This window comes from Apus apus, chromosome 8, assembly GCF_020740795.1.
Source record: "Apus apus isolate bApuApu2 chromosome 8, bApuApu2.pri.cur, whole genome shotgun sequence".
NCBI classification, from domain to species: domain Eukaryota; kingdom Metazoa; phylum Chordata; class Aves; order Apodiformes; family Apodidae; genus Apus; species Apus apus.
Window position 1 is genome coordinate 18,807,390 of NC_067289.1, and position 27,454 is coordinate 18,834,843.

At 40.1% G+C, this 27,454-nt stretch overlaps 2 protein-coding genes across 4 annotated transcripts in view; one reads left to right on the top strand and one right to left on the bottom strand.

Moving 5' to 3' along the window:
• The first annotated feature begins 3,588 nt into the window (after positions 1-3,588).
• On the top strand, positions 3,589-8,000 carry DNAJC19 (DnaJ heat shock protein family (Hsp40) member C19). The gene is made up of 6 exons (XM_051626667.1): positions 3,589-3,669; positions 4,108-4,159; positions 4,428-4,501; positions 4,837-4,913; positions 5,603-5,673; positions 7,444-8,000. Exons 1-6 carry the CDS (start codon positions 3,667-3,669, stop codon positions 7,512-7,514), a joined length of 348 nt encoding a protein of 115 aa, XP_051482627.1. The 5' UTR covers positions 3,589-3,666; the 3' UTR covers positions 7,515-8,000.
• Positions 8,001-9,586: 1,586 nt separating this feature from the next.
• Positions 9,587-27,454, bottom strand: part of FXR1 (FMR1 autosomal homolog 1) — a 36,604-nt gene continuing 18,736 nt past the window's right edge. Inside the window, exons 8-17 of one of the 3 annotated variants that reach the window (XM_051626655.1) lie at positions 27,247-27,417; positions 22,083-22,161; positions 19,427-19,536; positions 18,462-18,548; positions 17,578-17,785; positions 15,741-15,908; positions 14,865-15,065; positions 14,031-14,111; positions 11,471-11,562; positions 9,587-10,606 (exon numbers count right to left, since the gene is read on the bottom strand). In XM_051626655.1, the coding sequence (XP_051482615.1) occupies positions 10,436-10,606; positions 11,471-11,562; positions 14,031-14,111; positions 14,865-15,065; positions 15,741-15,908; positions 17,578-17,785; positions 18,462-18,548; positions 19,427-19,536; positions 22,083-22,161; positions 27,247-27,417 (1,368 nt within the window). In that variant the 3' untranslated portion in view covers positions 9,587-10,435. Of the gene's footprint in view, positions 10,607-11,470; positions 11,563-14,030; positions 14,112-14,864; positions 15,066-15,740; positions 15,945-17,577; positions 17,786-18,461; positions 18,549-19,426; positions 19,537-22,082; positions 22,162-27,246; positions 27,418-27,454 lie in introns of all 3 variants that reach the window. The other 2 variants (XM_051626654.1, XM_051626656.1) reach the window with 2 other exon arrangements.

Sequence of the window (27,454 nt, forward strand, 5' to 3'; positions counted from 1 at the left end):
AGCAGATGAATTGCATAATTAATAAGAAAATACATCAAATTATTCTAGAAATTCAAATGAACAAGTAATGTAAGGTTTGGTTTTTGGTTTTGTTTTTTTTTTTCTGTGAAAGCAACAATAGTACAGATTCTGTACATTTCACAGTTTCTATTTAGTATTCAAGAAAGATACATTAAGCAAACAAAAATAAGAGTTGTTTACAAAACAAAAGCTGTGCACAGAATGGACAGACTTGAAAAAATGGAGGACCTTAACTGTTGGAAGTGCATTAATGTCAAAGTTATCTGTAGCCTCTTCTTTCATTTTCCTAAAAAGAAGCAAAACCAGAACCTGCTGACTCACTCTGTACTATTCCTATAACCTATGCTAGAATCACACCCAGGCATTTCCATGGTTTTGCCTTTTGTAATGTGAGGGAAGCAAATACTAGTTTAGAGGACAACATTGTGCCCTGCTGCAGCAGCAAATGCTCTCCAGGCCTTGGAGTGTGTCTGTTTCTTTAAGTGGCCCTCATCAGCAGTATCTTAGGCACAAATTCGAAGGGGAAAAAAATCCAAACACAAAACCACCACCCAAAACATATTACACTTTGCTATGCTACATAATCATACTTTTTCCACCATGGAGGGAAAATTCAGACCCTGCTTTACACATGACAGTGGTAAATCAGCCTCTGCAAAGGACACAGTGAGATGTCCCAGGAGGCCTATGAAATTAGTAAGTAATGCTCTGACATTTAAAGGAGAAATATTTACTGGAAGCAAGCAAGAAGTCTGTCTCACCCACAAGCCACTAGCTGGAGCTTTCATCTGGAACACAGGGGACTGTGACACCAGCTGAACAATTGATAAAAAAACAAGGGTTTATACAAGGTAGAAACAGTTCTAAGTAAAAGAATGTCCCAATGTCACTACCCTGAGAAATGGTGCATTTGCCAAAGACGTGAGAGACCAGCAAATCATAGAATCACAGAATGGTTTGGGTTGGAAGGGACTTCAAAGATCATCTAATCTAAGTATCATCCAACCCCCCCTCCCCCCAGCTCTGAGTTTGTCTCCATAGCAGAGCTGCTCCAGCCTTCTGATCATTTTTGCAGCCCTCCTCCAGACTCACTCCAACAGCTCCATGTTCTTCTTGTATTGGGGGCTCCAGAACTGGACACGGTACTTCAGGTGGGGCCTCAGGGGAGCAGCGTAGAGGGCGAGAATCACCTCCCTGGCCCTGCTGGCCATCCTCTTTGGATGTAGCCCAGGACACAGTTGGCTTTCTGGGCTGTGAGTGCACATTGCCAGCTCACGTTGAGCTTCTAATCAACCAAGACACCCAAGTCCTTCTCCTCAGGGCTGCTCTCCAACCATTCTCCACCAGCCTGTATTTGTGCTTGGGATTGCCCCGACACATATGCAGGACCTTGCACTTGACCCTAGTGAATTTCATGAGATTTATGCTATTTCTCCTGCTGCTGGTGACCACACCACTAGGTTGTCCAAAATACTTGATTCTGTTTGCAAAGAATGGTCTGGTAGGGCCCCACCTTCCTAGTGTCCCTACTACGAGGAGGGATTCAGAGATGCCCCTAGTCCCTTTCCCTCCTTCCCAAACAAGGTGTTGCAGGAGACCTGGACACCTAGACTACCTTTCCAGCTTTTCCCAGGAAAAACACAGTTGATGTGCTGATCTCATCCTGCTCCCTTTCCACTCACTGGCAGAATGTCACGACTGAAGTGGGGAGAGCAGGATGGGCCTTGTGCAGCACACCTGGCCAGCAGTTTGCCAGAGAGTGGGTTTCTTCCCAAGTGAAATCCAGGTAAACTTGCATGTTTCAAGAAAAAATAAAAACAAAACAAAACAAAACAACAACCCACAACCAAAAAACTTACAATACTGCACGTACATCATGTCCTCAGTTCCACATATGCCAGGCCCTCAGCAGCACTTTTATTACATAAACCTATCAAAACAGAACAGTAAGAAGGGTTATACACAAACTATTTCTAGTCCACTGTGTATTTAGAGGGTAGTGTTTTATATGCTTGGGTTCAGTTAATTCAATGGCTGTTTGGGTTGAAACAATCTCCTCATAGTCTCTAGCAAGTTTTCCTTCTCACCATCTACAGGTCTGAATCCTTTTTTCTCTTAAAATGAGGAATTTCACAATAGAAAGAACCACAAAGTATAAATCTGCAAAATCCCCTTTGCGAGTCGAGCTACCATTCCTTCTACAGGGACTGGGGAAAGTGAGGAAAGCAAAAAAATTCCCTTTCAGGATAGCTTTTTCCTGAAAGCCATCTCGATCTAGCAAAACACTCTGGCAAGATGAAGGAACCAAGCTTCAGGTAATTAATTACATGGAAGGAGTCCCTGTCTCTTATTTTTATTGCTTTAGACGGTATGAAAGATGAAGCACTATTGAGGCCCCAGTAAAGCCATCACCCCCTTTTTTACACAGCCCTACCCAACTTTTTGGTGGAGAAGGGACAAAGAGGAAACCATCTTAAATCCAAATCCTGTTCTACATATGAAGAAACTCTAGTTAGCTACCAGACCCATATATCTACAGGCTCTTTTTTGTTTCCCCTTAAAACATCTAGTTGTTTCCCACTTGCTACCTCCACTTCCCATTTGAAAGGGTCTTCACAGGCTGTCAGGGGCCTTCTGCAATGTATAGATTTGATTCCTTTATCAAACATGAAAGTTTATTTTTATTTCCATCTCATTAAATGCTTGCGCAAGAGTACCAAACCTGTCTCCTACTCTATTTAAAAGGCAGTAGGTTAATTTCTTTTGGTTTTATTTGGATGACACAGAAGGACTACCTCCAAAATTTATCTCACAAGAAATTAAACCAGGCAATTGAAATTTTACTGACACCAGCCCACAATTCAAGCTCAAACTAAAATTCTGACCTATCCAAAGTACTCACAGAAACTATGCAAAATAAAATTCTGTCTTTCACTGCAAGAGCCCACAAGCTTACAGGCTTCTTCATGGACAATCAGTTCTCACACTAAGCTGTTTGCATGAGGGCTTGCGAGCCCAGGCCTGCAGCAGCCAACAGCCAGTGCCCTTCACCCACTAGGTCCTCCGGGCGCCCAGGGGGACGCTGACAGCCCTGCGAGCACAAAGGGTGACGCTGAAGCTTCTCACTCCTGAAAACGATCAGTCAGAGCACTCAGAGCTCTGACACGTGAGCAAAGTGAAGCAGTAACTGGGTGCTGGGCGCTGGGTGCCGGCTCGGCCTGGCTGCCGGGCCTGCTGCCAAGCCTGACCTCAGGCCACAGCTGCAGACACCGACTGTCCTGCTGCTCGTGAACCGTATGATTAACAACGACACGACGTTATTAATAACGTCCAAATGCAAGTGCCAGGCCTGTAAATCGCTCATTTACATCAAGAATCATTTCCGTAAAGCCGGATCACTGTGCTCTGCCCCTCTCCAGCAGTCCCTGAGGCCCAGGCGCGGCCCGGGTCACTCCGGCAGCCCCGCGCCCGCCGCCCCAGCTCCGCTCCCCGCCGGCGCCCCCCGACCCGCCCCCCGCCCCTCCTCCCGGCCCGGCCCGGCCCGCCCCGCCCCGGGGCGGTGTCCGCGGGCCGCTCCCCGCCCCGCCGCTTTACGGCCCCGGCTTTGCGGCCGCTCCTGCTGCCGTAGGGCGCGCCGGGGCGGCCATGGTGAGTGCGCGGGGCCCGGGCCCGCTGGGTCTCGCTGCAGGAGCCGGCGGGTGTCTCAGTCTAGTCCGGCAGCTCTTCAGCCCTTCTCCGCGCCGAGGAGCTGGGCGGGTCGTTGCGGCGGTGCCCGGGGCCGCGCGGGGAGGGCGCTGCCCGGCAGAGGCCCCGGCAGGGCCGGGAGCTCCCGCCTGGGCTGCGGGGCGGTGCTGCCGGGCTGGGGTCCCTTCTCCCGCAGCCGGGGGTGCCCGCCCTGGGGCTGCTGAGCAGCCGCGCTGCCCTGCCCGTGCCCCTGCCGGCTCCGAGAGGCACCACCCGCGTGAATCGTATGAGCCCCAGTCGTGCGCCTGTCAACATGTCCCAGCCCGACCCGCTGCCCAGGCTGCTGGGTGGGCTGTTTTCCTTCTCCTTTGTGAAACAAACCCTTCCTGTCTCCCTGTGTAGGCCAGTACAGTGGTGGCAGTTGGCCTGACCATCGCGGCGGCTGGATTTGCAGGTTTGTAGAGGACGGGAGGACACTGGCCAGCCAGCTGTCCTTGCCCTGGCCTGCGTCAGAGCCGATGGGTGAGAGGGTCGCTTAATAGCGAGTGTAGGACATTTTTGGGAGACCCTGTATTGAGAAACACGGCTGTAATGAAACAAAATATCAAAGCTCCTACTTTCTTTATGTCCCCAAAATGTTTCTTCCGTGTTCTGTTCCACAAGTTACCAGTTGCACTGAATTGCTAAATCTTGATGACTTGTCCAACGCTGATTTCTCTAAGGTCGCTATGCAGTAAAAGCTCTGAAGCAAATGGAGCCACAAGTAAAACAAGCACTTCAGAATCTACCAAAACCTGTAAGTTTTTATCAGTAACATCTGGTTTTTTTAAGTTCACTTGGTGTAATACCTACAGACTGTTGTCTCTGTATGAGATCACTGTATTTTCTTCTAATACTAAATATAATTTTGGCAGTAACTACACTGTTAATCTCATCAATTCTGGTGGCTGACTAACGGAGAACTTGTTTTGGCAAGTTTTAGTGCTCATTTAAATAACAATACTCTGAATTTCTTATTACAAGTGCAGAAGTTTCACAGTAGTCTTACAGCAGCTACAGAGGCAATAATGAGTTGTTTTAACTGATAATCTTAAAAGTGCTATTTAAAATTTAACACATTTTCCCTTTCAGGGCTTCAATGGTTACTACAGAGGTGGATTTGAACCCAAAATGACAAAACGAGAAGCAGCTTTAATACTAGGAGTGAGGTAAAAGGAAATTTATTACCAATGAAAGGTAAAAAGGAGGCTGTGGTGTCACCTAGTTGCTGGATTGCTTTGAATAGGACATAATTCTCAATGCTTAAGACTGTCCTGTTCCCAGCTTCTCCTGGGAATGTCACTGCCAGGTCAGGACTCTTCCTACGCCCAGCTTCCCCTGGGAAGTAAAACTCATCACTTACTCCAGAGTATCTCAAGTTATGGGAATGGCAGCCATCCCTGCCAAAAATTAGACTTATGACCAAATATACACATTTATGTAATAAGATACTATCTCTCTTTGAAGGTAACTTCCAATGGTGAAGTTTTTATACGAAGTTTGTTGTGTTTTTGTTATTTAAAAAAAAAATAAATCAAGACCCCATTTTGTTTTTTTTTCCTCTGGCCTTTAAGATGTTGTCCCAGTAAAAATGTTACGACTTAGTTCTGTTTTTTCATCTGTGTGACTGTTCCCCACCATGCCAGACTGCTAGAAACATGTCTTCTTCACATACAGTATTTTGGAAAAAAACTTAGAAACCCTCTCCAGGTCTTACATGCTACACATTAATAATAGGAAAAGAAAAACATACCTGGCTTTATGGATAAGACAGGGTGCTTGCTTGTTCTGAGGTACCTTTAAAAGATCTGGGGGATTTTAAGAGGTTCCCTTAAGTCAGTTTTTCTCTCTTCTAAAGCCCTACAGCCAACCGAAGTAAAATCAGAGAAGCACACAGACGGATCATGCTTCTGAATCATCCAGATAAAGGTAAGTAACCTAAGATTAATTAATTAATGTGTGTTTTTAATGCAGATTAGTAGAACTGTGTAGGGAGGAAGTGACTGACATATCACTGACTGCCTCAGCTCCTAAAGCCCCCTCAGAAAACTCTTAAGTGAAAACAAATGTTAAAATACCTTAATCCTCATGGTTTTGGAGCAGATTTTTGTGTTTTATCTAAAGCACGCAGACAGATTCAACAGGCACAGAATCACAGAATCTTAGAGATTGGAAGGGACCTCGAAAGATCATCCAGTCCAACCCCAATGCCAGAGCAGGATCTCCCAGAGCACATCACACAGGAACGTGTCCAGGCGGGTTTTGAATGTCTTCAGTGAAGGAGACTCCACAGCCTCTCTGGGCAGCCTGTTCCAGGGCTGTGTCACTCTCACAGTAAAGAAGTTTTTTCTGATGTTTATGTGGAACCTCCTATGTTCCAGTTCTCCACTGAGAAGAGCCTGGCTCCATCCTGACACTTGCCCTTAACATATTTGTAAACATTGATGAGGTTGCCCCTCAGTTTCCTCCAAGCTAGAAAGACCCAGCTCCCTCAGCCTTTCATCATAAGGTAGATGTTCCACTCCCTTCACCATCTTTGTGGCTCTGTGCTGGACTCTTTTCAAGCAGTTCCCTGTCTTTGAACTGAGGGGCCCAGAACTGGACAGCTTGTTACTTACTCTGTCTTCTGTACAGATTAGGTTAAAGTTTGATTTGTTCAAATGAGACTTAAGAGTTGCCTTCATTTTAGATGAAAGATGAGAGTATATTTGGCATTTTATGTACCATGTGAGTTCAAGTTCATTTGAATGCCCTGGGAATTCATGATAAATGACAGGTACTGAGCCTTCTGTCTGTTAAATACACTAAACTGGGAAATAGTAGTGTTTGTGGTACTCTGAAGGCTCAGAATCTAGTTATGCTTTAAGTTAGTAACATAAGGCATCTCTACCTGTTCTAAATTCCGTTTACTTCAGTGAGTCAGAATCATGTTAGTGCTTTGCATTTTAATTTTTTAATTCTCACTAAAAGGTAAAATGGCTTCTTTTAAAGTGACTGCTGAACTTCATTACTTTTATGCACCAAAATAATCCATGGGATATGCCTTTCATAGATAGCATCTTGCAACAGGTAACTTCAAAATTAACCTTACCAAAAATTTGCAGAACCTAAGACTGCTAGGAGCACTTCATAGGTTTTAAGTGACCTGAATAAATTAAGCTTCAAATAGAGTAATTCTAGTATCCATGCTACAAATACATGCTGCAGATCTTTGTACCTGCTGGTGAGTTACAATTTCAGAACACTTGCATTGAGGATTCTGTGTCAGTGTCTCCCTAAGTTATTTGTACATTATGTTTAAAAACTGAACTAGTCCCTTAGCACAGCAGCAGCTTATGCTGGCCTTCAACTAGGAGGGAAGGTTTATCTGCAGACTTGTTAGTTTAATGCTGCTGTATTGACAACAAACTGTACTAACTCATTAGTGACTGATTTACAGCTGCTAAAACTGGGGTTCAAAACCACTCCAGTAAACTAAAAGCAAGTGAACATGAATGAGCTGTCTGCACATTGAGCGACTGCAGTGGTTGGATGTGTAAAGTGGATTTGTAAACTTAACATGGCTTCAGTCACAATGCAGTTTGTTGTTTAACTTAAATAACCACTCACTTTTTTATCCTGTGTTCCATTGTGTGATTAACAATACAGAAAGAAAGAACTTTTTTCATCTGACATGACATGAGATTATCTTCTTTCTAGGTGGTTCTCCTTATGTAGCAGCCAAAATCAATGAAGCTAAAGATTTACTGGAAGACCAAGCTAAAAAATGAACGAGACAGAAAATCAGAGGGTTTGTCTGTGCAAATGATTATTTTTGATAAATGGCTTAAGAGAAGTTATAATGTCAGTCTTCAACTTAATGTAAATGAAGCTGGGAATAGGAATCCAGGGAGGTACTTCCCTCCCCTCTCACTTCTTAGTCACTTTTTTGAGAAGTGTGTGAGGGAGCAAGGCTTGAAGTTTTTTTCATAGCTGTTCATTATTAAGCTGCAAAACCTGCCACTCGGAAATGTTTTCAGTGTAAAACAGTAATAATGTGGTTTTGCCAATGCACGTTACCAGATACAGCAGACTTACATGCTGTTACCCACTTTTTGTTAAGCTAGCTATGTTTGAAGTTCATACTGCCAAAGTCAGCATGATGAACCAGTCTGGGGAGGGAGTGGAAGAAATCCAGAGGATTTATTTGATGGGAAGAATTGGAACAGATGTGTGGTTGTTTCTGGCTGAAGAAATAAAGTATAGGAAACAATGTATTGGGTTGTCTTTGCTATTTGAAAAACAAGGTTGGTTGAGGTTCCTAAGTGCCACTCATGGGTCTGGAATGTCCCAAATTTCTTAGTAACCTTCAGTATTTAATGGATTAATAAATTCCAGATATGTAATCTAAGTACTGTAGTTTTACACATTACCTTAGCCTATAGAGTCAGAATTCACATACTGGTCTGTATTTATAGTAACAAGGAAACAAAAACTCCGTACATAGACCATTGAATATACCTGAGCTGGATAAAGCCTAATGTACCCCAGCAGATGCCTGTGTAAGTACCTGAATTAGGGCCTGAGTTTCTGTCACACTCCCGAGAATTTTGCCAGTCTTTCTGCAACCTAGTGAAGGTGCTGTACAGCAGATGCAGGAGTCACCACCATCTGTTCATATGTACAAGAGATCTTGGAGCTTTTAATTTCTCCAGAATGCTTTGTAGCAGTGTGAGTGGTTGTACATCCTGTGTGAACACTGCCTGCTGGTGCTGCCTTTCTGTAAGTAGTTACAGACCATGTAGTCTTTCCAGTGCAGCAGTGAGGAAGAATTCCATGCCTTCAGAGGAGATCAAAAAGTAAGATGAGTATGAAACAGAAGACATTTAGAACCTGTATCTAGGGAGGGATAACTTTGCTTTACTACAGCATTTAAATAAAGTGTGGTGAAAACCACAGCTGGAGCACAGCCATGCAGCTGTTCCAGAGTATGCATATTTCAAGTCATATGCAGAATGTTACTGTACTTCAAGTTTCTCCCTGCCAGACAATACTTTTTAAACATAGCCCTTTCTTTGTTTCCTAAATCTCCACTTTGGTGGCTACCTTATCATTTGAGATGCTTGTGCACACTTCAGTTGTAATTAACCTGTTTGTTCTCCAGGAGGGAACATTGCTGATGACTGTCAACACTAAATTTAGTCCTGTTAAAAAACTGCCCATTACCTAAAATAAAATACATACCCAAAGGTAGCTGGTACAGCTCTTCTGTAGCTGTATCAGGTACAGCAGCTGGAGGCAGAGGTGGTTCAGTACTTGTTTTTGTCCATATTCACTTCTTACGAAATCAGGTAAGACAATTTTCTTCCAAGTCAGCACAATTTCAGCACTACCCACTTGCTGTGACTTCTTATAGCATCTTGCTACCTGGATGTTTTTCCATACCTTTTTCCTGCTTCTCAGAATCACAGAATGTTAGAGGTTGGAAGGGACCTCTGGAGATGATGACTGAGTCCAACACTCCTGTCAGAGCAGGACCACAGAACACAAGGCATTGCTCCTGCTCGTGTGCCTGAAAAGACGGATGCGTTATGCTTCTAACCTCTCCACCAAAAACTACATCTGCATTAACTCCTATATATGTTAGTCAGGTTAGGTGATTTGCCAAGAAGTCTGTTTTTAGACTTGTTAACTGATACTTTACATCATCACCTTAAAGAATGGAAGACTGGCATGTTACCAACTCTTAGGAAAGACTAAAAGGTTCCAGCTGCCTTGCAAGTCAGGTTAAACTGTTAGTGTCAACAGCTTGAAACCTTCAAGTCAATAGTAATTTAAGTTTCCGATAGAAACAGTCAACAGATGGAAGATCAAAGTTTATTTTCTTTTACTACCAGCATACAAAAAAAAACATATTGCACATCAAACAACCAAAACAAAAATAAAAATACTCTACTAATGACTAACATATGTAGTTTATACAGAATAAACTTTCTGGAAATTGATCTTTTCAGTAGTTCAGGTTATGCCTTAATGGACATGACTAATTCAGCTTAGTGTTAACTAAAGCTATGTTTGATTTTTAAATACTGTACAGTTTAATAAATAAACCAAACAAAGCCTCAATGTAGAACAGTCACTGCCAATGTCACCCAGTATCCCTGCAGATTATGAGAATTTAACAAATGTATTCCAGTGGTCTGCAGATTTTTCCTCTACATACAGCATTTAAAAAACATGTATTAAAACAGACCAGTTTCCAGACTAAACTAATGGAGAAATTACATTTCAGTGCAAAATATTTTAGACTGCATTTCTTTCTAGTATTCCTCAGGTGAAGAAGTGGTTGCATATTATTAAAAATGTAACAAAAGCAGCTAATGCTTTCATAAAGAGTATTATGTTAGGGATCCCCCTCACATCTTTGCCGTATTTTGAAAACAAAATAACATTTCCTATAGCCAGCAATTTTGTTTATTTAAATGTTACATATACTATCTCAAGGCACATCTGATGATATATTTATAACACAGTAGGTGTCAAAGTATGTTTAACATATGATTTCTTCAGGATCCCTCCCCTTTCTGTATTCCAAAATGGAGGAACTGAAAGTGCGGTGTCAAGACTGGCGATCCATATTCTATCTTTGGCAAGCTTATACAAGCACTATTTTAAATGTAATGTAAAAGAACTGTAAACTAGGAACTTCAGTTTATGAAACACCATTCAGCACTGCTTCTTCCTGTTTATTTCCATCCTCCTGAACGGTAACTTTCTTTTCATCAGGACTGTGCTGTAGTTTAGAAGGCTCATCCCCAGAAGCTGTAGCAGGACCATTCACTGCCTTTTCAGAAGGGCTGTTTTCATCAATCGCATCTTTTGCCTTGGAAAAACAAAATCAGGAGAACAGTAAGAATTCCAGAGAAATCTAGAGGATGTTATCCAATTCCCTCTGGCTCACACAGGGACTTCACAACAGGCAACATCTCTAGTCTGTGCCAGTATCCTGCCACAGCATCCGATTACTGACCTTGTCACTTATACAAAACTTCTGTATCAGACACTTCTGAGGAAATTAGGCCAGGGTGGCCACGGGACAGCAAACCCCAGCATGCCCAGAACGTTTTATTTCACAATTTCAGTTTGCCTAAGCCAATGAAGAGTATGACCGAAAAGCTGAGTTTTACATCCCTTTCAAAGTCTCTTATAAGATTAGATTTTGTTAATCATATACAGCAATGGATCCGTCTTACTGTCCTAAACTCCAATATCACTTGTAGCAATGAGTTCAACATCACTGAGTATGTTATGATATGTAATGCCACTCTGATCCTTTAAGCAGACCAGATCTCAAATTACAATCTTTGTAACATTAATTCTTTCTAAAATAGTCTGGAAAAGTCACTAAACTTTCTACGTAGTGACCTATAAGGTTTTAAGGCTTGGTTCTCAAGACTCACCCATGGATAATTTTCACATTTTATTACATAATGCTACAATAGTAAGTGTAGTCTTTTAAAATGCATAAAAATGTAATTTGAGCATTACACTGGTCACTAAAGTCTGCAATCACAGTCTTCAAGCTCATGTCTGTTCTTTTTACTCTGAGCCATTTTTGCTTTTAGTAATTTATTCTTGAACTCTACACATCTGTAGTCAAAGCAGAGTGATCCAAACAAAGCATCTTTCACTGTTTTGCTGCAAGGAAACAGGAAAAAAAGAAGCAAAAATTTTAAGAAAATCTTACCGTTTCTTTCTTGGTTTTGGCTAGTGTCTCCTTAGGAGGGTTTCTTTGTCTACTTTGTGATTCAGCTCGTGATATATAATCAGCTACTGTTACTGTTCAAGGAAAAAAATTACAGTGATGCTCACATCAGAAGTCTAATTCAGCATTAAGCTTCACAGTCTTTTTGTTTGCAAGTCACACTACAACTGGGAAACTCCTCACAAAAGGCCTTCACACTTACAGGTATCAGCTACTTAGCAAGGATCAATTCGTTTCTGTTAAATACAATTTTCACTAAATCAGTGGTTACATGTTGATCTGAAGGTAGAATATTAATAAAAAAGTAATTTTAGTCAATTGTAAATTTTATTGGAAAATAAGGGCTTTCTGTACTGGGTTTGAAGAGATCAGTCTGCAGGCTCTTTCAACTAGACTGTTGATGGGGTTCTACTATCTTAAGTAGTGAAGAATTTCACACTAATGAAATGAAATAAAAATATGAGAAGAACTGGGGGAGGTTCAGAGTATGGGATCACTTATGATAAAGTAGCATTCAAATCTTTGTTACTTCATGAAGCAACAGGCAGGAGAACTCAACTGTAATCCACAGAGTTAACTGGGGCTGGTGGGTTAACTGTGGTGTGGGCAGACACTGAAGGGGGTCTGTGTGAGCCTGCATGTGCTCGGAGCAGGACAGCCATGTTTGCCCTGCTACTGCTACACTTCCTGGGTACCAGCCAGGGCTTTTCTGACCTCTTTTCTTCTTAACACCTCAGCACATGTTCTTGTAAGCCTGGTTTTGTCTTATCCCACCCTCTTGTAACCACACCAATGGGAAGTCAAATTCTATCTTTAAAATACATGGTACTACAAATTTAAATAAACACTCATATCTTTGATGAGCACATTAGAGTTGGCAAGCATTATCTATGGAACAGTACAGTCAATTATATTTAGTATATCATGCATTCAGGTGAACTATTTTTTCTCGATTTAGGACTGATTGTGCTTGAAACCTACATCAGAATAGGAAGTACAGCACATGAACTTTCTGTGGCAGTAATGGGCCTTGGTATAATTGGGTTCTTGCGTAATTGTCAAGACAAGTGAGTTTCTGGTCAAGAAGAATTATTCCTTTAAAATGAGGTCTGTATCCAGCTCCTCTGATGTCAAGATGAAGCATGTTTTATGCAGACAGTGTGAGACACCAATTGTTAATATTCATACATGTAGAAGGAGCCCAAAACATATAACAATGTGAATAAAATTTCTAAAAGACTGAAGTACACTGTTAGCACCTGGGGGAGGGGACATTCCTTCTGTCTTAATTTCACTCCCTATACACTAAGTATTTATGAAGAGATTAAATTATTAGCAGATTTTCCAGAAAGACAGTATAACTGGCTACCAATGCTCTTGCTGTTGTTTTAAAAAATATTATTATGCAAACTGAAAATGGTATCTTGAACAAAGACATCAACAGGAAAAAAAAAAAATCCTGTTTGGGAAATTTTGTTTTGTTCTTAGAATACTTAAGATTTAGAAAAAAAATATCATCGCTATGTAAAGATCACTAACTTCTCATGTTGCTGGCTGAAATTAGTGTCTTAGAAATAAAAGCTGAAATCAATTTTTACTTTTTCCTCTAATTAATAAAGTCATACCACTGTTACAAAAACAGAATGCTGAGAAGTAATGGGTTACTTAGGGGGTTTATTTTAGGGGTTGGAGTATTTGTGGGTTTTTTCCTGCCCATAAGTTTTGATTAGTGTAATTCAACAAATCTTTCTCCTGAATCAGATGCTGTATGAACACCACCGATACAAAGAAGACAAATATGGGTGGAATTTTGAGCCTGTCATTCTAGGAGCCCTTCTGTTCTACCTTAGCCATGTATGTACAAGCGTTTTCTACATAGGGCATGACAATGAAAATCAGCTAGTTCACCTTTAACATTTCAAGTGTTAGTACACACAAAAGAAATGCAACAAGCCACAACAAAAAACTGGAAACATGCAATTTCATTTAAATTCCTCCTCCTTCCCACCCTCAATTTGTGGCTGACTTGGAGATACTCCCGGCAGCGGAGGACTGGCAGCAGCAGTTTGATATGGGCACGGGCCTGGCAGAGCCCAGGCGAGCTCCCTCACTCTGCTCTGCCAGGGCACCCGCATCCTGCTACCAGCCCACCTCTGGGCCCCTCAGCCAGTGCTGAAAAGGTTGTGTCACGTTCAATGCAAGTGCACAGATGCAAGTGAGTGCAGATCATCAACGTCCACGCTGCTCTTGATCCTGAACCACTGAACTCAACAGCAGTCTGGCTGTTGACTTCAATGAGAATTGGATCAGAAGCACAACTTGTATGTCCAAGCAAAAAGTTAGACATTATAAATTAGTTTCATTAGGCAGATTAAGAACTTGTATAAGTTCTCCTAGTAGAAGAAACGTCTTTCATCTTTATCTAGTAGTCTTATTAGTTATTGAGTAACCTTTTGACATTATGCAGCTCTATGTAAAACAGCAGACACAACATTCTCTCATGCTTTTGACCTGAGATTACCCACAGCTCCACTCGAATTACCTGGCTGTCTATCTTCTGCCTGACCCCTGAAGCGACGCCTGCGGCTACGATTGCGTCGCTGGGGTTTTTTGTCACTATCATCTGCAATTGCAAAGTTTACCATGAACTATTTCTGACGATAAAATAAATAAATTCTTCAGCAGTTTCAGCATGGGGCATTTAAAATTGCTTCTGTTAAAGAGACAGGCTAAGTAAGACAGGCTGAAAGAAAAACAGAATACTGAAAGCATACATAATAATGCAAAAGCTAGTTTTACTTCTTTGCTCTTGGCTCATTAAAACATTTAGGCATATGCTTAATGACCCCATATTTCATTTATTAAATAAGTAACCACGTGTCAAATTTTAGCCACATAACCCAAGAAAGAACTTTTTTTTCCACATTATTAAGCAAGAAATTATATTCTTGTCTCAGTGAGTATCAAGAAAATTTACTGAGGGGAAGCACTTAAGCAGAAGCTGAGTAGAGACAGCTTGTTCAGTTGAACAGCTACTGAAGTAGCTTCCCTGCACTGAGACTGAGGTTTAGCAAGGAGAAAACAGAAGGCTGATCCAACAGCACCATTTCTATCAAAAGAGCAGAACTAATGGCAAACAACAACTTAGTCTTTGGTGTCTCTGTCTGACAGGTATTTTTACAAAAGAGACATATGAAAATACTAGTGGAGCTCAGTAAACAGATTTCATGGCAGAGCCATGGAAGGAGTCCTTCTTTAATCAACAGCAAACTTTAACAGAACAATGATTTGTCACTAACAAAAATGAACAAGTGTTTCACTGCACTTACACGGACAACACATTTGTCCTGGGACGATCACCCAACTGTTTACATACCTAAACCATTCTCATTAACAGAAGCTGTATCAGACTCTGTCATTCCATCCATAAGAACAGCATCCTCATCGGTCCTTCGCCGGCGTGACCTCCTGCGGCGGTTACTGCTGTGGTGAGATTCACTAGCATCCGTATCCACTGTCTGGTCTGACTCTGTGTTATCAAGCAAGCTGTAAGGGTTGCTGTCCGGATCTTTGAGCACTGAACAAACAAGAAGTTTGCATTTAAGATACTGTCTTTGCATATAATTTCATTTCCAGGCTGACTTACATCTGCATTTGGAAGTTTCACAATATGAAGCAAGCTTAAGAAAAGGTGTAATACACAGAACTATGGTAACCGTGATTCCATACTGGTTCTTCTGACTCTAACCCAACAGTTAAGTCCTCTGTGGCACCACAGCAGGCACTTGTATTCTCTCATCACAAAGATATTCAAGGTGACATTTTACTCAAAACTGCTTAACATGTAAAATACAGCCTTGACTTCATAGCAGCATGGTTCTTCTGACACAACTGGAGTGTTATGAGCTAGCATAGTCAAATTCTGATAAAACATTTAATAACTTTCGTTCTGCAATTTCTTCTGTATCTAAACACAAGTGTAACTCGGAAGGCAGCCACAGGGAACATGCCAAAGATTTCTCAACTTTGATGATACCATTATTGTGTGTGGTAGAGGAAGGAAATGAAGATTGTCATGAGCAGAGAATACAAATCTAATAACATACTGCATGACAAGAAACTATCACACAACTCTACTGACATCTCAGTGCATGAAAATGTAAATGTAAAAATGGAGTATTTAAAATAAGAGATTATACAGAAAACTGCCAGGAACAAAACTTAAATTCCAAATACATTTCAAACACAGTACCAGAGCTAATGGATGACTTGCCACCACGAGGTCCACCACGCCCACGGCCTCCAGATACACTACGTCCTCGTCCTCCAGGACGTCGCCTATTATCACGCTGCTGTCTGCTTTCTCTGTCATCTTCTCCTGCCAAGGACCAGTCACTAAGTTCATCTTTTCTCTCAGATTCTGTTTCAGAGGGATTAGAGAGCTCAGAGTTTGTACCTTTGCACAAGAAGGAAAAGAAAATTGGAAATGAGTATGAAATTTGGGATTATATTCTGGTTTCAGATTTCTTACAGAAGTCTTCCAACCAGCATAGCTAGTTAATATATACAGATATTTTACACAGAAATGTATAAATACAGTAATTAAATATATTATATGTTTATAAAATCATACTAATATATTTATATGTATTAATTTATAAAATATAAACATATATGCACATATAAAATATAGAGCATGAATTACCTATGCTTAAGATTCTCAAGCTAAATTTTTTTTGCAATGACATGCAAAATAAGGACTCAAAGATTACCAAAACTGTAATTTATGTACACAGATAAATCAAGGATTAAAGAGTATTTCCTCTCTTTGTGTATACACTGCAGGCATTTGGTGCAGTTTCTAGGCAACTTCTCTGAAATTCCCAAGGACAACTTTATAGCTGAAGGTGGTTGCTAAGCAACCTCTTCTTGCTGTTGTAATGCTGCTTGAACAATTTAACTGTTTATATTAAATACTGTCCATTATGTCCCACTGTCTCTGAGCTACCAAACCCACACAGCTTTTTACTACTTAAAAATTCAACATCTACCATTTTAAGCATCCGAGAACATTCCCTACTAACCATTCTGGAATAAAGAAATTTAGATCCATATGGTTCTAAGATGCAATTCTTGCCATTTTTGGGGAAAGGGAAGCTTCATAAATCAAAGTCTGTGCTAAACATAAACAAACTGAACAACTTTCATTACAGCTTAGTCAAACAGTTAATTGGAAAACCATAAAGAAGGAAGCTACAAACATTAGCAATACCATTAGGATCAACCTGACCAACATGGCATGATCCTGATGATCCTGGAAGCTACAGTCAGTGAAAGACTATAAAATCAGACAAGTTCTTGATTTTACAACAGTAACACGTAAATGATAAAGAGTAACTTAGTGTATTGAACAGATACATTTTTTTCTGTTGAGAGGAGCACCTATATTTCTTTGTGAAATACACCCGTATTCAAATGCAGTCTGTCTCCATTTCAGGAGATGCTGCTGAATGGAAAGGGGATGTGCACTCCTCTAGGGACCTGAACAGCAGTTGCCTGTTCATTTAAAAAGACATCAGAATATCCCACTACATTGCCAACAAATCCAGTTGGTTTTAGTTCCTGACCAAATTGAAAAAAAAAAACCAACACAAAAACCCCCCAAAAACCAGTATTTTGTGCTGTCTCAATTTTAAATTATTTTGGTTTACTTTTCAAAAATACATTTGTAAGGCAGCCATGATCAGACAAACAATTTTTCTCTAATTCCAGATCTTCAATTTATTCTCTTACTTGTGTCTCCTGAAGAGTGTCCATCTGTAGCTCTTCCCCAGCACTGTAGGATGTAACTACTACTGCTGAAGGACAAGATCTTACCAGAGTTCCATTTGTTCATTTTCTCAATTTAAAACTTCAACAAGAATGTAAATCTAATTAAGTGTTTTGATCTATGTAAAAAAATAAAACGGCAATTCTGAATGTTCAACCCTGCCTTCACACAACTACAATGACCACAAAGAAATCTAGAGACAGTTATGGATTCAAAAGCACACTGTGGACACGCTCCATAAACGTTCAAGCAAACTGACCGTAACCAGATGTGTAATTGGGGCCCCTGCGGCCTCTCCCTCTGCCGCTGTAGGATCTGGAGCCTTGCACTGAGGAGAGGGTGCTCTCGTCAGTGGTGTAACCCTTCTCTTTCTCAGGAACTCTAGCAGAAGAAGGTCTGAAACCCATACCAATCTGGCGCAACTGCTCATCAATCTGGAGCCTTTCCAGCCTTAGCTGTTCTACCTCCTACATAAAAGGAAACAAAAAAAATGGATGACAAAGAAATGTTTTACCTCCTCACAAAATGCCATCATCTGTACAGTCATCATAAAAACTAGCATTGCTGTTGGACAGTTAACACCAACTTGAAAGTAACTGCAAATAATGAAATTCAACTAAGAGTTCTGCCATCTCTGGGGAAGAAATCTAAAACCGCTCTCTAAGAAACAGTCTTCCAGCATGGTGATCTAAGACTATTACTACCTTGCTTAACTACACTTTACCCCGTTTCCTAGTCAATTTTTTTTAAAAAAAAACAAACCAAAAAAGTTATATTATTCAAATTAATTTATTTTTTCTGTCTAAATGGATAATTGTTCTAATATGACATAGTATTACAGTGTGTTACTACTAGAAATTCCATCCTATCCCACAAGAGCTTCAAACTCAGAATGACAGAACATTAACTGCCACATAAACCAGTGTTTACTGTCCAATCCTTTCAACACCAACAATACTTCTTGCCTATAAGTATCTGAAGGCCTCCATAACACCTCTGGGCAAGGGGTAGGCTGAAGGCACCAAACCTTAAATCCTAATATTTAGAGGAACAGTTTATCAACTGAAAATCTCACCAAAGCTGTTGCTCAAGAATTCTGCTACTTCAAACAATTCAAGACTCTTTCTTCTGAAACACACTTACCTTTAGATAGGCGATGTGGTATTCTAAAAGAACCTGGACATTTCCAATGCTTTCTTTAGTACCAACAAATACAAACGGTACCATTCCCTACAGAAACAAAATGTCAAATCTTATTTTCAGGAAGAGCATTATCAACTCAACAATGCTTTCTGTTTAAATTATAAAAAAATCTGTTTATATTACAAAAGTGAGAGAAACAAGCAAAGACAGCAGCTGGATCTTGCACCACATGGATGCACTAGCTCAAACTGTGGCAAAAATAAGGGATTTATATGTTAGGGACTTCAGCTTTCTCAACAACCTATTCTGCAGGTTAAGGTAACTTGACAGTGTTTTTATTATCCCCCCACCCTCAACACAACTGCTGTGTGTTCATCACAGTAGGTGTGCAGAAGCATTAAACCTACTTTAAAAGATGAAGCAGCTTTAGAATATAGCATCTTATGTCCTCATATATTTAAAACATGCAAACACTATTAACACTATCCCAAATTAAAAGTACATACGGGAGAAAGATTTTACAAAAAGGTCTTGCTTCAGCAGCAAAAAACCTTTCTTGAATTGTTTCATATAAAATTTACTGCAAGATGCCAGTCTGAAAAAAACTTCAGAATCTCTATAACGACAGAAAAGTTACAAACTGGCATTATTAAATATTCATAAGCATCTATCCTAGAAAAGACACCCTGTTTTTGTGACACGGACATCACCACTATTACAGGTTGGCCATGAATAAAAAAAGGGTGCACGGGCCATGAAGACTGTGTTTATAAACTGGAGAATGATAGAGATGAAGCAGTGATGCCTTTCTAATGCTGTAAGGTAGGACTTGAACTAACTTGAGTCATGCCCCTGAAATTCTCACCTTCTGCATGTATTTTCCTACATACTCTTTTTAAAAGATTCTACATTGCTGGTTTTGAAAACGAAAACCCAATCATAGGAAGAAAGAATGAAGTACTTACATCTTCACGGGGGAGTTTATTTTCATTATCTCCTTCAATTCTCACCCTGACGACTCCAGACTTGTCTACAATCTCCTGAATCACTTTTCCATTTTTTCCAATAACTTTTCCTTCAGAGGGCAAGAATGGTTAATTTTGCACCCATGTGCAAAATATTTTAAAGGGTTTCTTCATACTTTAAGTTATGTATAGCATAACTGTAACAACCACCTGACTCTCCTTTACCATTTGCTTTGCTTCAAAGTTTTCTCCTACTTCAAAGAGGTACCAAAAAACCCCCTAAGAAAACCTCACACTGTGTGGGAAGAGGTGAAAACTTCCCAAGTCAACCTACATCTATATGCACAGAATGACAAGTATTGATTAACGTCACCACTACATACAGGTTTCAAATAGGACCAGACTAAGAGTAAAACTGCACAAGAGTTTTGCAAATGCCTCTTAAATTTCATATCAAAATTATTTTAAGTCCCTGGCTCCACATGTACCCTCTATCTTTCTTGTATTTTTGACAGGTATATACAATATATGTTTGTTGGGATCCTCTTAAAAAAAAAAGTAATTGTCCTGTAATTGTTTTCTGAAAATTAATTTTACCTTTACAACAAATGTGAGTACTACCTGTACTTCCTGTATTACCTTTAAAAATTTATTTTGTGATCATGTGTGGGATCTAAACCAAATAGTTCTTGAGAACTTTTATTTTTAAATCTCAAAATGACTAGTTTGCTCTCTTGCTTAATGATTTTAGCTCTTCCTTAAAGTTATGCAGAAATATTTCTCTATCCCAGTGACAAGTATCTGGCAATTAAATACATTCATGTTTAAATTATGAGTAAAGGAAAGTAGAACCTCTGAAAAAAGTGGGTGTAACAAACAAAAGTATGTGGTGGAGTTGTCCCTAAGAAACTTCCTGATATCAACATGACACAAAGTGCAAAAAGCATTAAAAATTGCTTCCTCATCTTCAACCCTTTCACGGTTATTGTTTTGTTGTTTGGTTTTTTTTAATTATTTTTTTTTATCTTTAAAAAGCATGATACAGATAATAATTTTGTATACCTAGAATTTCATTTTGCATAGTGATCCTGTTACCACTACTAAAATAAACCACAGTCATTACACTTGTAGGCATGTTTCTATGGATAATCATTAGTCAATATCCAGGGAAAAGTCCTCAGTGCCAAGGAGCTTCAGCAGCCAAAACCAGCAGTTCAGTAGATGGCATCTGCTCTCTTGTACAGAAATAAATGCACTGGGCATAGCAAGACACTTCATGATCACTACACTTCTTATAACTTCAGCAACTTCTTAAAGTGTATCGAAATATATGACCACAGGTGATCTGGGCAAGATGTCTGCCTTTGTCATCAATTGGTATTGGATTGTTGAAGAGTAGCCTTTTCAGCTAACGACATTACTGTGACTAGTGCCATGACTCCCAGATGGGTTTATTCACATTACTGAACACTATCCAAAACCTGTAAAGAACTCCATTCATAAAACATCAGATTTAGCAAAGTTCTTTGGTTCAACCAGGTTGCTGAATGAGATTACAGAAAAAAAACGTGTTTATGTACAAACTAGCAAACAATCTGAATTTTAAAACAAGCTTTAACATTTGGGAGATGAGAGAATCATTAGGTTGCATTAGATACATAATTTGCAAAGGTCCTATTAAAAAAAAAACAACAAAGAACAAATCCTCAAACACTACACTTTGGTCAAGTTATAAAGCCTTGGAAGGAGTTTTTTAGGATTTTGTACATGAAGTCTTTAAATACATAGTCTATAATATGTAAGCTCTAAGCCCAAAACCACAGGAGTTTAAAGGACAGCTTTTAATTTCTGCTTTGGATCATCTAAACTGCTGCTGAATCAGGTACACCACCTGCAGCCCCTGACAGAGCCTTCATACTTGCACTGCCTGTGAGCTGGGAATGCAGATGAGGAAGCTGCCAGACTTGGAGAGCACAACAAGCAGGCTAAGAGGAGCAGAACAAGGGAAATGGAAGGAGTACCCTGTGAAGACTGGATTGGGGAAAGACATGTTTTTTTTGAAGGAGAGCAGAGATTAACTCCAGCTTTACATAGCTTGCGATACAGAAGCTGCCATAATATGCATTTACAAGGCTTGGGAAGCTACACCTTCACGAAACTGAAACATGGAAAACTGTCCATTTGCAGCCTGAGGATGAGACATCCAAGCACTGCCATTTACACAGCGGCTCAACACCAGCAACCACCATCTCTAACAAGTCCAAACCCTGAAGGGAGCAGTAGCATGACACGTCTTGCATCACTCTTGCAACACAACTGTAGTACTCCCATATTAAATTTTGGAATTTAGTTTCAGCACTTTTAAGTAGTCAATGTAGCAACAAATTTTTTTACTAGGACCTGAACTTCAAATATTACAATTAGATACTACAAGTTCGTAATAAAATAATTTTAAGCATTAAAATCCTAAGAAAGTAGTATACATGAACAATATATGGAATTTCTTCCTAACTCCCTAATACATATAGTTTTAAAAGATTATTCACTTCCCACTTAAATGGAGAAATCAAATATAGTACTGGCATCTAAATCTTTTGCAGTCATGCTAATTAGGCTCCCTTTCCCCAAGTTTTCAAGTTTTAGCAGTATTACATACCAACAAGATTTCTGGGAACTTGAATAAAATCCTCCACAAATTCCAGGTAACTTCTAGCCTTTTTTACCGCTTCCGCAGTCTAGAAATGAATTTAGAAAATTGAGGTTATTTGCGAATATAGTATGTTAAAAATAAAACCTTGTAGTACCAGCTGCAAGTCTTCTAAACATCAAACATTTTCAAAACAAGAGGAACAGAGGTAAGATTACTCCAGCTTTGAACTAAATGTTGAAGAAATAATTGAGTAAAATGCCCAGAACAAAATTCAGTAGCAACACAAAGCATCAATAATTAATAAAACAACATTTTCCATACTATTTTAAGACATTTTAAAATACAATCTGCAACGCATAATGACTAAACCTCAGATGTAAAATACTTCACAGATGCATCTTCAAGCAGTTTCTGGTAGACAGTAACTGGGGAATACCAGCTAATTATATTCTTTTTCTCCCAAGTCCATTGGCTTTATCCTGGCTCAAACCAGGACATCAAGACACAATTTTCAAATCTACAATCCACTTATTAAAAAAAAAAAATCAATTTAATCATTATCACAGAGATTCTGTACTGAAACAAAAATTTTGTAAGATGTCCTACCAGCATTCATAGGAACTTCAGCTTACAAGAGTACTACATTAAAATTAACTTTGGATCATGCATCTCATTTCATCTCATTGCAGTGAATGAGCAGTTGCATGGCTAAGATTAGATGGGCAAGCCACAAATTTATAAGTTAACCTCTGCATTTTCCTCTAGACTGCTTTGGAAGCACCCAGTTTTTCTCCACAGGAACCGCACTACTGTTGATATAATCAGTAATATAAACCTGATTTTAACATCATTTTTTATGTGCAGTACCCTATGACACTTCACAGAGGACCATACGTGGAAAAATGGGGAAGGAGAAAACGAATTTTAGACTCATTTGTGTCTTGACAGTATTTAAAGATTACGTCACCTGATTAAAGACATTTCATGTTCAATGGCAATCTCTCTACAGAACTTTACAGGCTCACTCTAAGCAGTAAATGGCTTTACAGCCTTCTCCATAAGAACACTGTGCTGATTTTTCAGAACAGCCTAAATAAACAGCAATTAAAGTTCTCTCCTCTATATAATTTCTGTTCTCTTACTCAGCATTCAAGAGAACAGACAGAAAGCAACAAAAATAGTCACAGAACCTCTTGTAACCAATAGATTCAGTTTGCAGGCAACTCTTAATAGCAAGTACTGTTTGCAAATACACAGTAACCCGCAGTGAATAAATGCTACCAAAACCACAACAGCAGCTACTCCTCTGGGTGTGCACACACACACAAGCCTTGCCAGCACACAACCCACTTGTATCTCCAGGAAAGGGTGTCTCTGCAGAAAGGCTCCGAGGCTATGTTCAGAGCACAGTGCTCAACAGGGGAATTTGGCAGTGATCAGGGAAACCAGAGTCAAAGGAGCAGCAGCAGTGCAGGAAGGCACCAGGGTGTACAGACACAACACATACACAGCCTGTTCAAAACTGGTTACAGGTAGGAAGTTTTCTGTTTTCTCTACAAAAATTCTTCTGTTTCTCTCCTTCCTTATGCCTGACAGGAAACTAAGTCTGAATAACATGCACCTTCAGACAAACTCTCCCATAACTGCAGATGAATTACACTAATGCAACCTGAACCCAACCATGATGGCTAAAATGGTGTCTGGCACCAAGGAATCTGTCCTCATCCTGTATCACCTCTACATCGCAAATAATACTAACACCAAGGCACTGTCCTTCCACATTGTGGGTTTCTGGCCACGGCTCATCTCCAACGTTTTCCATGGTAGGACAATGTAATTGCTTAGTGGAGAGAACTCCCATAAATGTGATCTTGTAGGTTTATTATTAAATGATAGAAGTTGACAGTTAATTGAGACTATACAGGTGCTGAAACGAGAAACAGCTTCAAATCAGCAACAGCAAAAGCGCAGAATTAAGGAATAAATATCAGCATCCAGTCAGTAATGCCAGCTTTTGAGTACAGTTTCCATTTTGCACTTAATGCCTTAGCCCTTTCATCTGTCATTTTTTTAGGCAGCACATGAAATAAGACAACTACCTGCTCCTGCATCTTTCAAACAAATTATAGAAGACCCAGAAGAACAAAAAACCTAAAACCTCTACTTTTGGCAGAGGCCACCATGATTACAAGACAAACATGGGCAAATTGGATTTCAAGATAATGAAACAAGAAATAAAGCATGGAAAACAGATGAAGAGGAAGTCATTGGCTATGCTGAATACTCAAAGCAACTCCTAACATGATACAAACTGCAACACACAGAAGTTATTTTTCACCTTCAATGAACTCCACAAATAAGGAGAATTCACAATGTCTTGCCCAGAGGTATGTTTATCAATCTTTTCCACAAATAAAGATGAAGGAACAGTAACTGCTTTCACAGAAACAGAGTCAGGATAAGAAAATCAACAACTGCCATTAACTGCAGCTCTCCAGTGCACCCACAGCATATCAGCACTTTGCCACAAGCACTCAATTTCTGCTCAAGTACAACCTGTGTGACTCACTCACACCCCAACCTGAGATAGCTTACAAAGCTGATTGGGACAATCCCAGTTCCTTGCAGTTAGTAATTCTGAAAAGTAATTTCTCTCTCTCTAAAAATTTGCGTGTGCATGGATTAGAGACCCCAAAGAATTCCAGTTACTAGTAACTACCTTTCTAACTTTGAATTGCAGTCAATACATCCATTCATGCTCTGGCTACTTCACATCCGTGTTATTTGAAGAGGATTTCAACAGAAAGGCTAAATACAGGGTATTTTTCTAATCTCAGCCTTATATTTACCATATTTGCAGCAGAAAAGTTCTAAACCAGTGTGAAACAAGGACTGCATGGCTGCATATTTTAGGGAAAATGTTTTGTAACAGTCACTAACACAGATCTAGTGGCTACAGGTTACTGGAGAGCACTCCTGTTAGAAACAGTGGATCTGTCCCAGGAGCCTCACACCAGTTCCTGAGACAAGGTTATGAAAATTCTCCAAAGTCTTGCTGCTCTTTTAGACTTTCCCTAAAACTACCTCTGGGAATAATTTGAAAAGCCTTATCCCCATGCAGATAAGAACAAAGTCCTCCTAAGTCATGACAGGCTCTTTCCATTGTGATACAAGTCTTTTTTCAGGAAAATAAAAGCTTATTAGTCTCCTAGTTCAAATGGAACTGAGCTAATGAGAGTTCCAAAGGGAAAATGAGTTTTCTTGTTTTCTCCAACAGGAAAACAAGTAGAAACAGACTCCTGAAAAGCTGGTATAGTTAGGTTCTTCCTAACCTTCTGTCTAAAGGAACTGTTACCACATGGTTAAGTATCTTAAAAAAAACATGTAAGAGGGAAGAATCTCAAGCGTTAAAAATAGCACAAGATAGGAATGCAATTGAGTTTTGCCAGTAATTGAGGTCTAGGAGGAGCTTTTCTGTTTCTGATAAGGCTCCACCTCTCTGGGGAAGCAGAAGACTGCAAAAGTAAGGACCCACTGTCCAAGCTCTGAAGTTCACAGTACTGTGGCCTCCATAATAGGTATCACAAGCAGCAATTCAAGCAGAAGGGGAAGGATCCAAAGAACCAAAGTGGTCTTGACCAGACAGAGAAAAAGCATCAACAGCATCCCATACAGTTTAGCTTCCTCCTGATCATACAGCTTTCTTTAAAATTTATCTACCTCTTCCTTGCCTCAAAGATTCTGGCCAAGCAACACTGAACTTTTATCTGTATGCAGAACATTCACGATGGGAGACTCTCAGCCCCTGGCTACAATGTCAAGGATGCTGGATCACTTCTCCCACACATCTCAGCCTAAAATTGTCTGCCCGTGCATTCAGCCACTAGGGCCTGTCTGCTTGACAACTTCAGCTGAAAAGAGGAAAAAAGAGTAGACAAGGCTACCCAGGTGCCAAAGGCCTCATCACATGGAATACTTTGGTTGCCTGGCTTTTTTAGAAGCAGCTATCACTTCTAGGAAGGAGAGGCCTGGATGTGTCCAAAGGCATTTTTACTTAGGAGGCATCTGGTATTTATAATCATTGCTGTGCACTACTGTAAGAGGCTGGTGACAGTCATAACCTTTCCACAAGTTTCAGCATGACATCATTCACGTTAAAGAGATGGAAACTACAATACACGAAATGTTCTGCTGCATTTAGCTTGTCCGGTTCTTCTTAATGAACAGTAGTATGTGATTTACTGGTAGTACTACGTCAAAGAAGGATCTGATGCCACCTTGATAACATGGAAGTGTTTACAGTTTTCAAAAAAGGACATAAAACTTCAGAGATACTGAAGAATACAGAAGTTTGTTCTACCCTCAGCAATATCATCATCATCTGACTCCTGGATCATAACCAGGTTCTACTCCTGACTTGCATGCAGCATAATTCAAGACCGCAGCTTCCTGAAAATGCACATAATCAAGGATTTCTAAATCTGTAACACAAGAGACTTGGGTGTTACTGCACCTGTAGAGTGGTGACAAGGGACAAAAAACCTCAAGAAATTTTCTGACAGGACTCTGGTGACAGTGGCACCCTTGTCACTACTCTTGTCTCTCCTGAATGGATCACTGTTCTGGTCCAAAGATCAGCTATATCAAGGCACTTGAGAGAGTTAAAAGTACATCAGTTACACAGTAACACAAATGGAGTTAACTTGGAGCAAACCAGCATTATTTTGCCACAGCCAGCATAAACTGCAAAAAAACAGCGTTAAAAGCAGCAGATACACACTTTAACACATTTGGCAAGGTCCCTGGAGCAACACACACTTGAACTAGAAAGCAGAAGGGGGAGAACCAACAGGAACAGTATATGCAGCCTATAGTGAAAAAAAATCTGATCAAGTAAAATAGCAGCAGAAGATTCTTTTCTCAGGTTGAGCGAGAGGTACAACACAACCACAGAACTTGTCCACCAGGACATGGACTGGCTAGGACAGAACACATCTCATGGAGGTCACCACCGCAACGAAGTGTTGTATTGCAATACACATAGCACAGTGTGAAGATGCATATAAACACTCAGCTATTTCCAGTCCTCAGTTCTGGGTACAGCTCTCTCCACTCTAAAAGCAGACAGAGTGAAAATGCTCATCAGATTCATACCAAGTTCCTCCCTTACCTCTCCATAGATTCTGAAAGTACCAGTATCCTCCTCAAGTTCAATGGCAGTAACTCCTGGAACCTTTCTGGCTTGTTGTATGTTACTGCCATGTGTTCCTATAGCAAGTCCCATTAAATCTTCTCTGACTACAAATTCCTCATGAAATGCTGCAGCAAGCTGCTTTGTGCACTGAAAGGGAAACAAAGCAAGATTCATCCACATGCAC

Bases quoted from the DNA above. Each gene is read 5' to 3' on its own strand.
- DNAJC19 (XM_051626667.1), top strand. The intron at 4,502-4,836 runs GTAAGTTTTTAT...TTTCCCTTTCAG, and splicing joins TTCAGAATCTACCAAAACCT to GGCTTCAATGGTTACTACAG. The intron at 5,674-7,443 runs GTAAGTAACCTA...TCTTCTTTCTAG, and splicing joins TCTGAATCATCCAGATAAAG to GTGGTTCTCCTTATGTAGCA.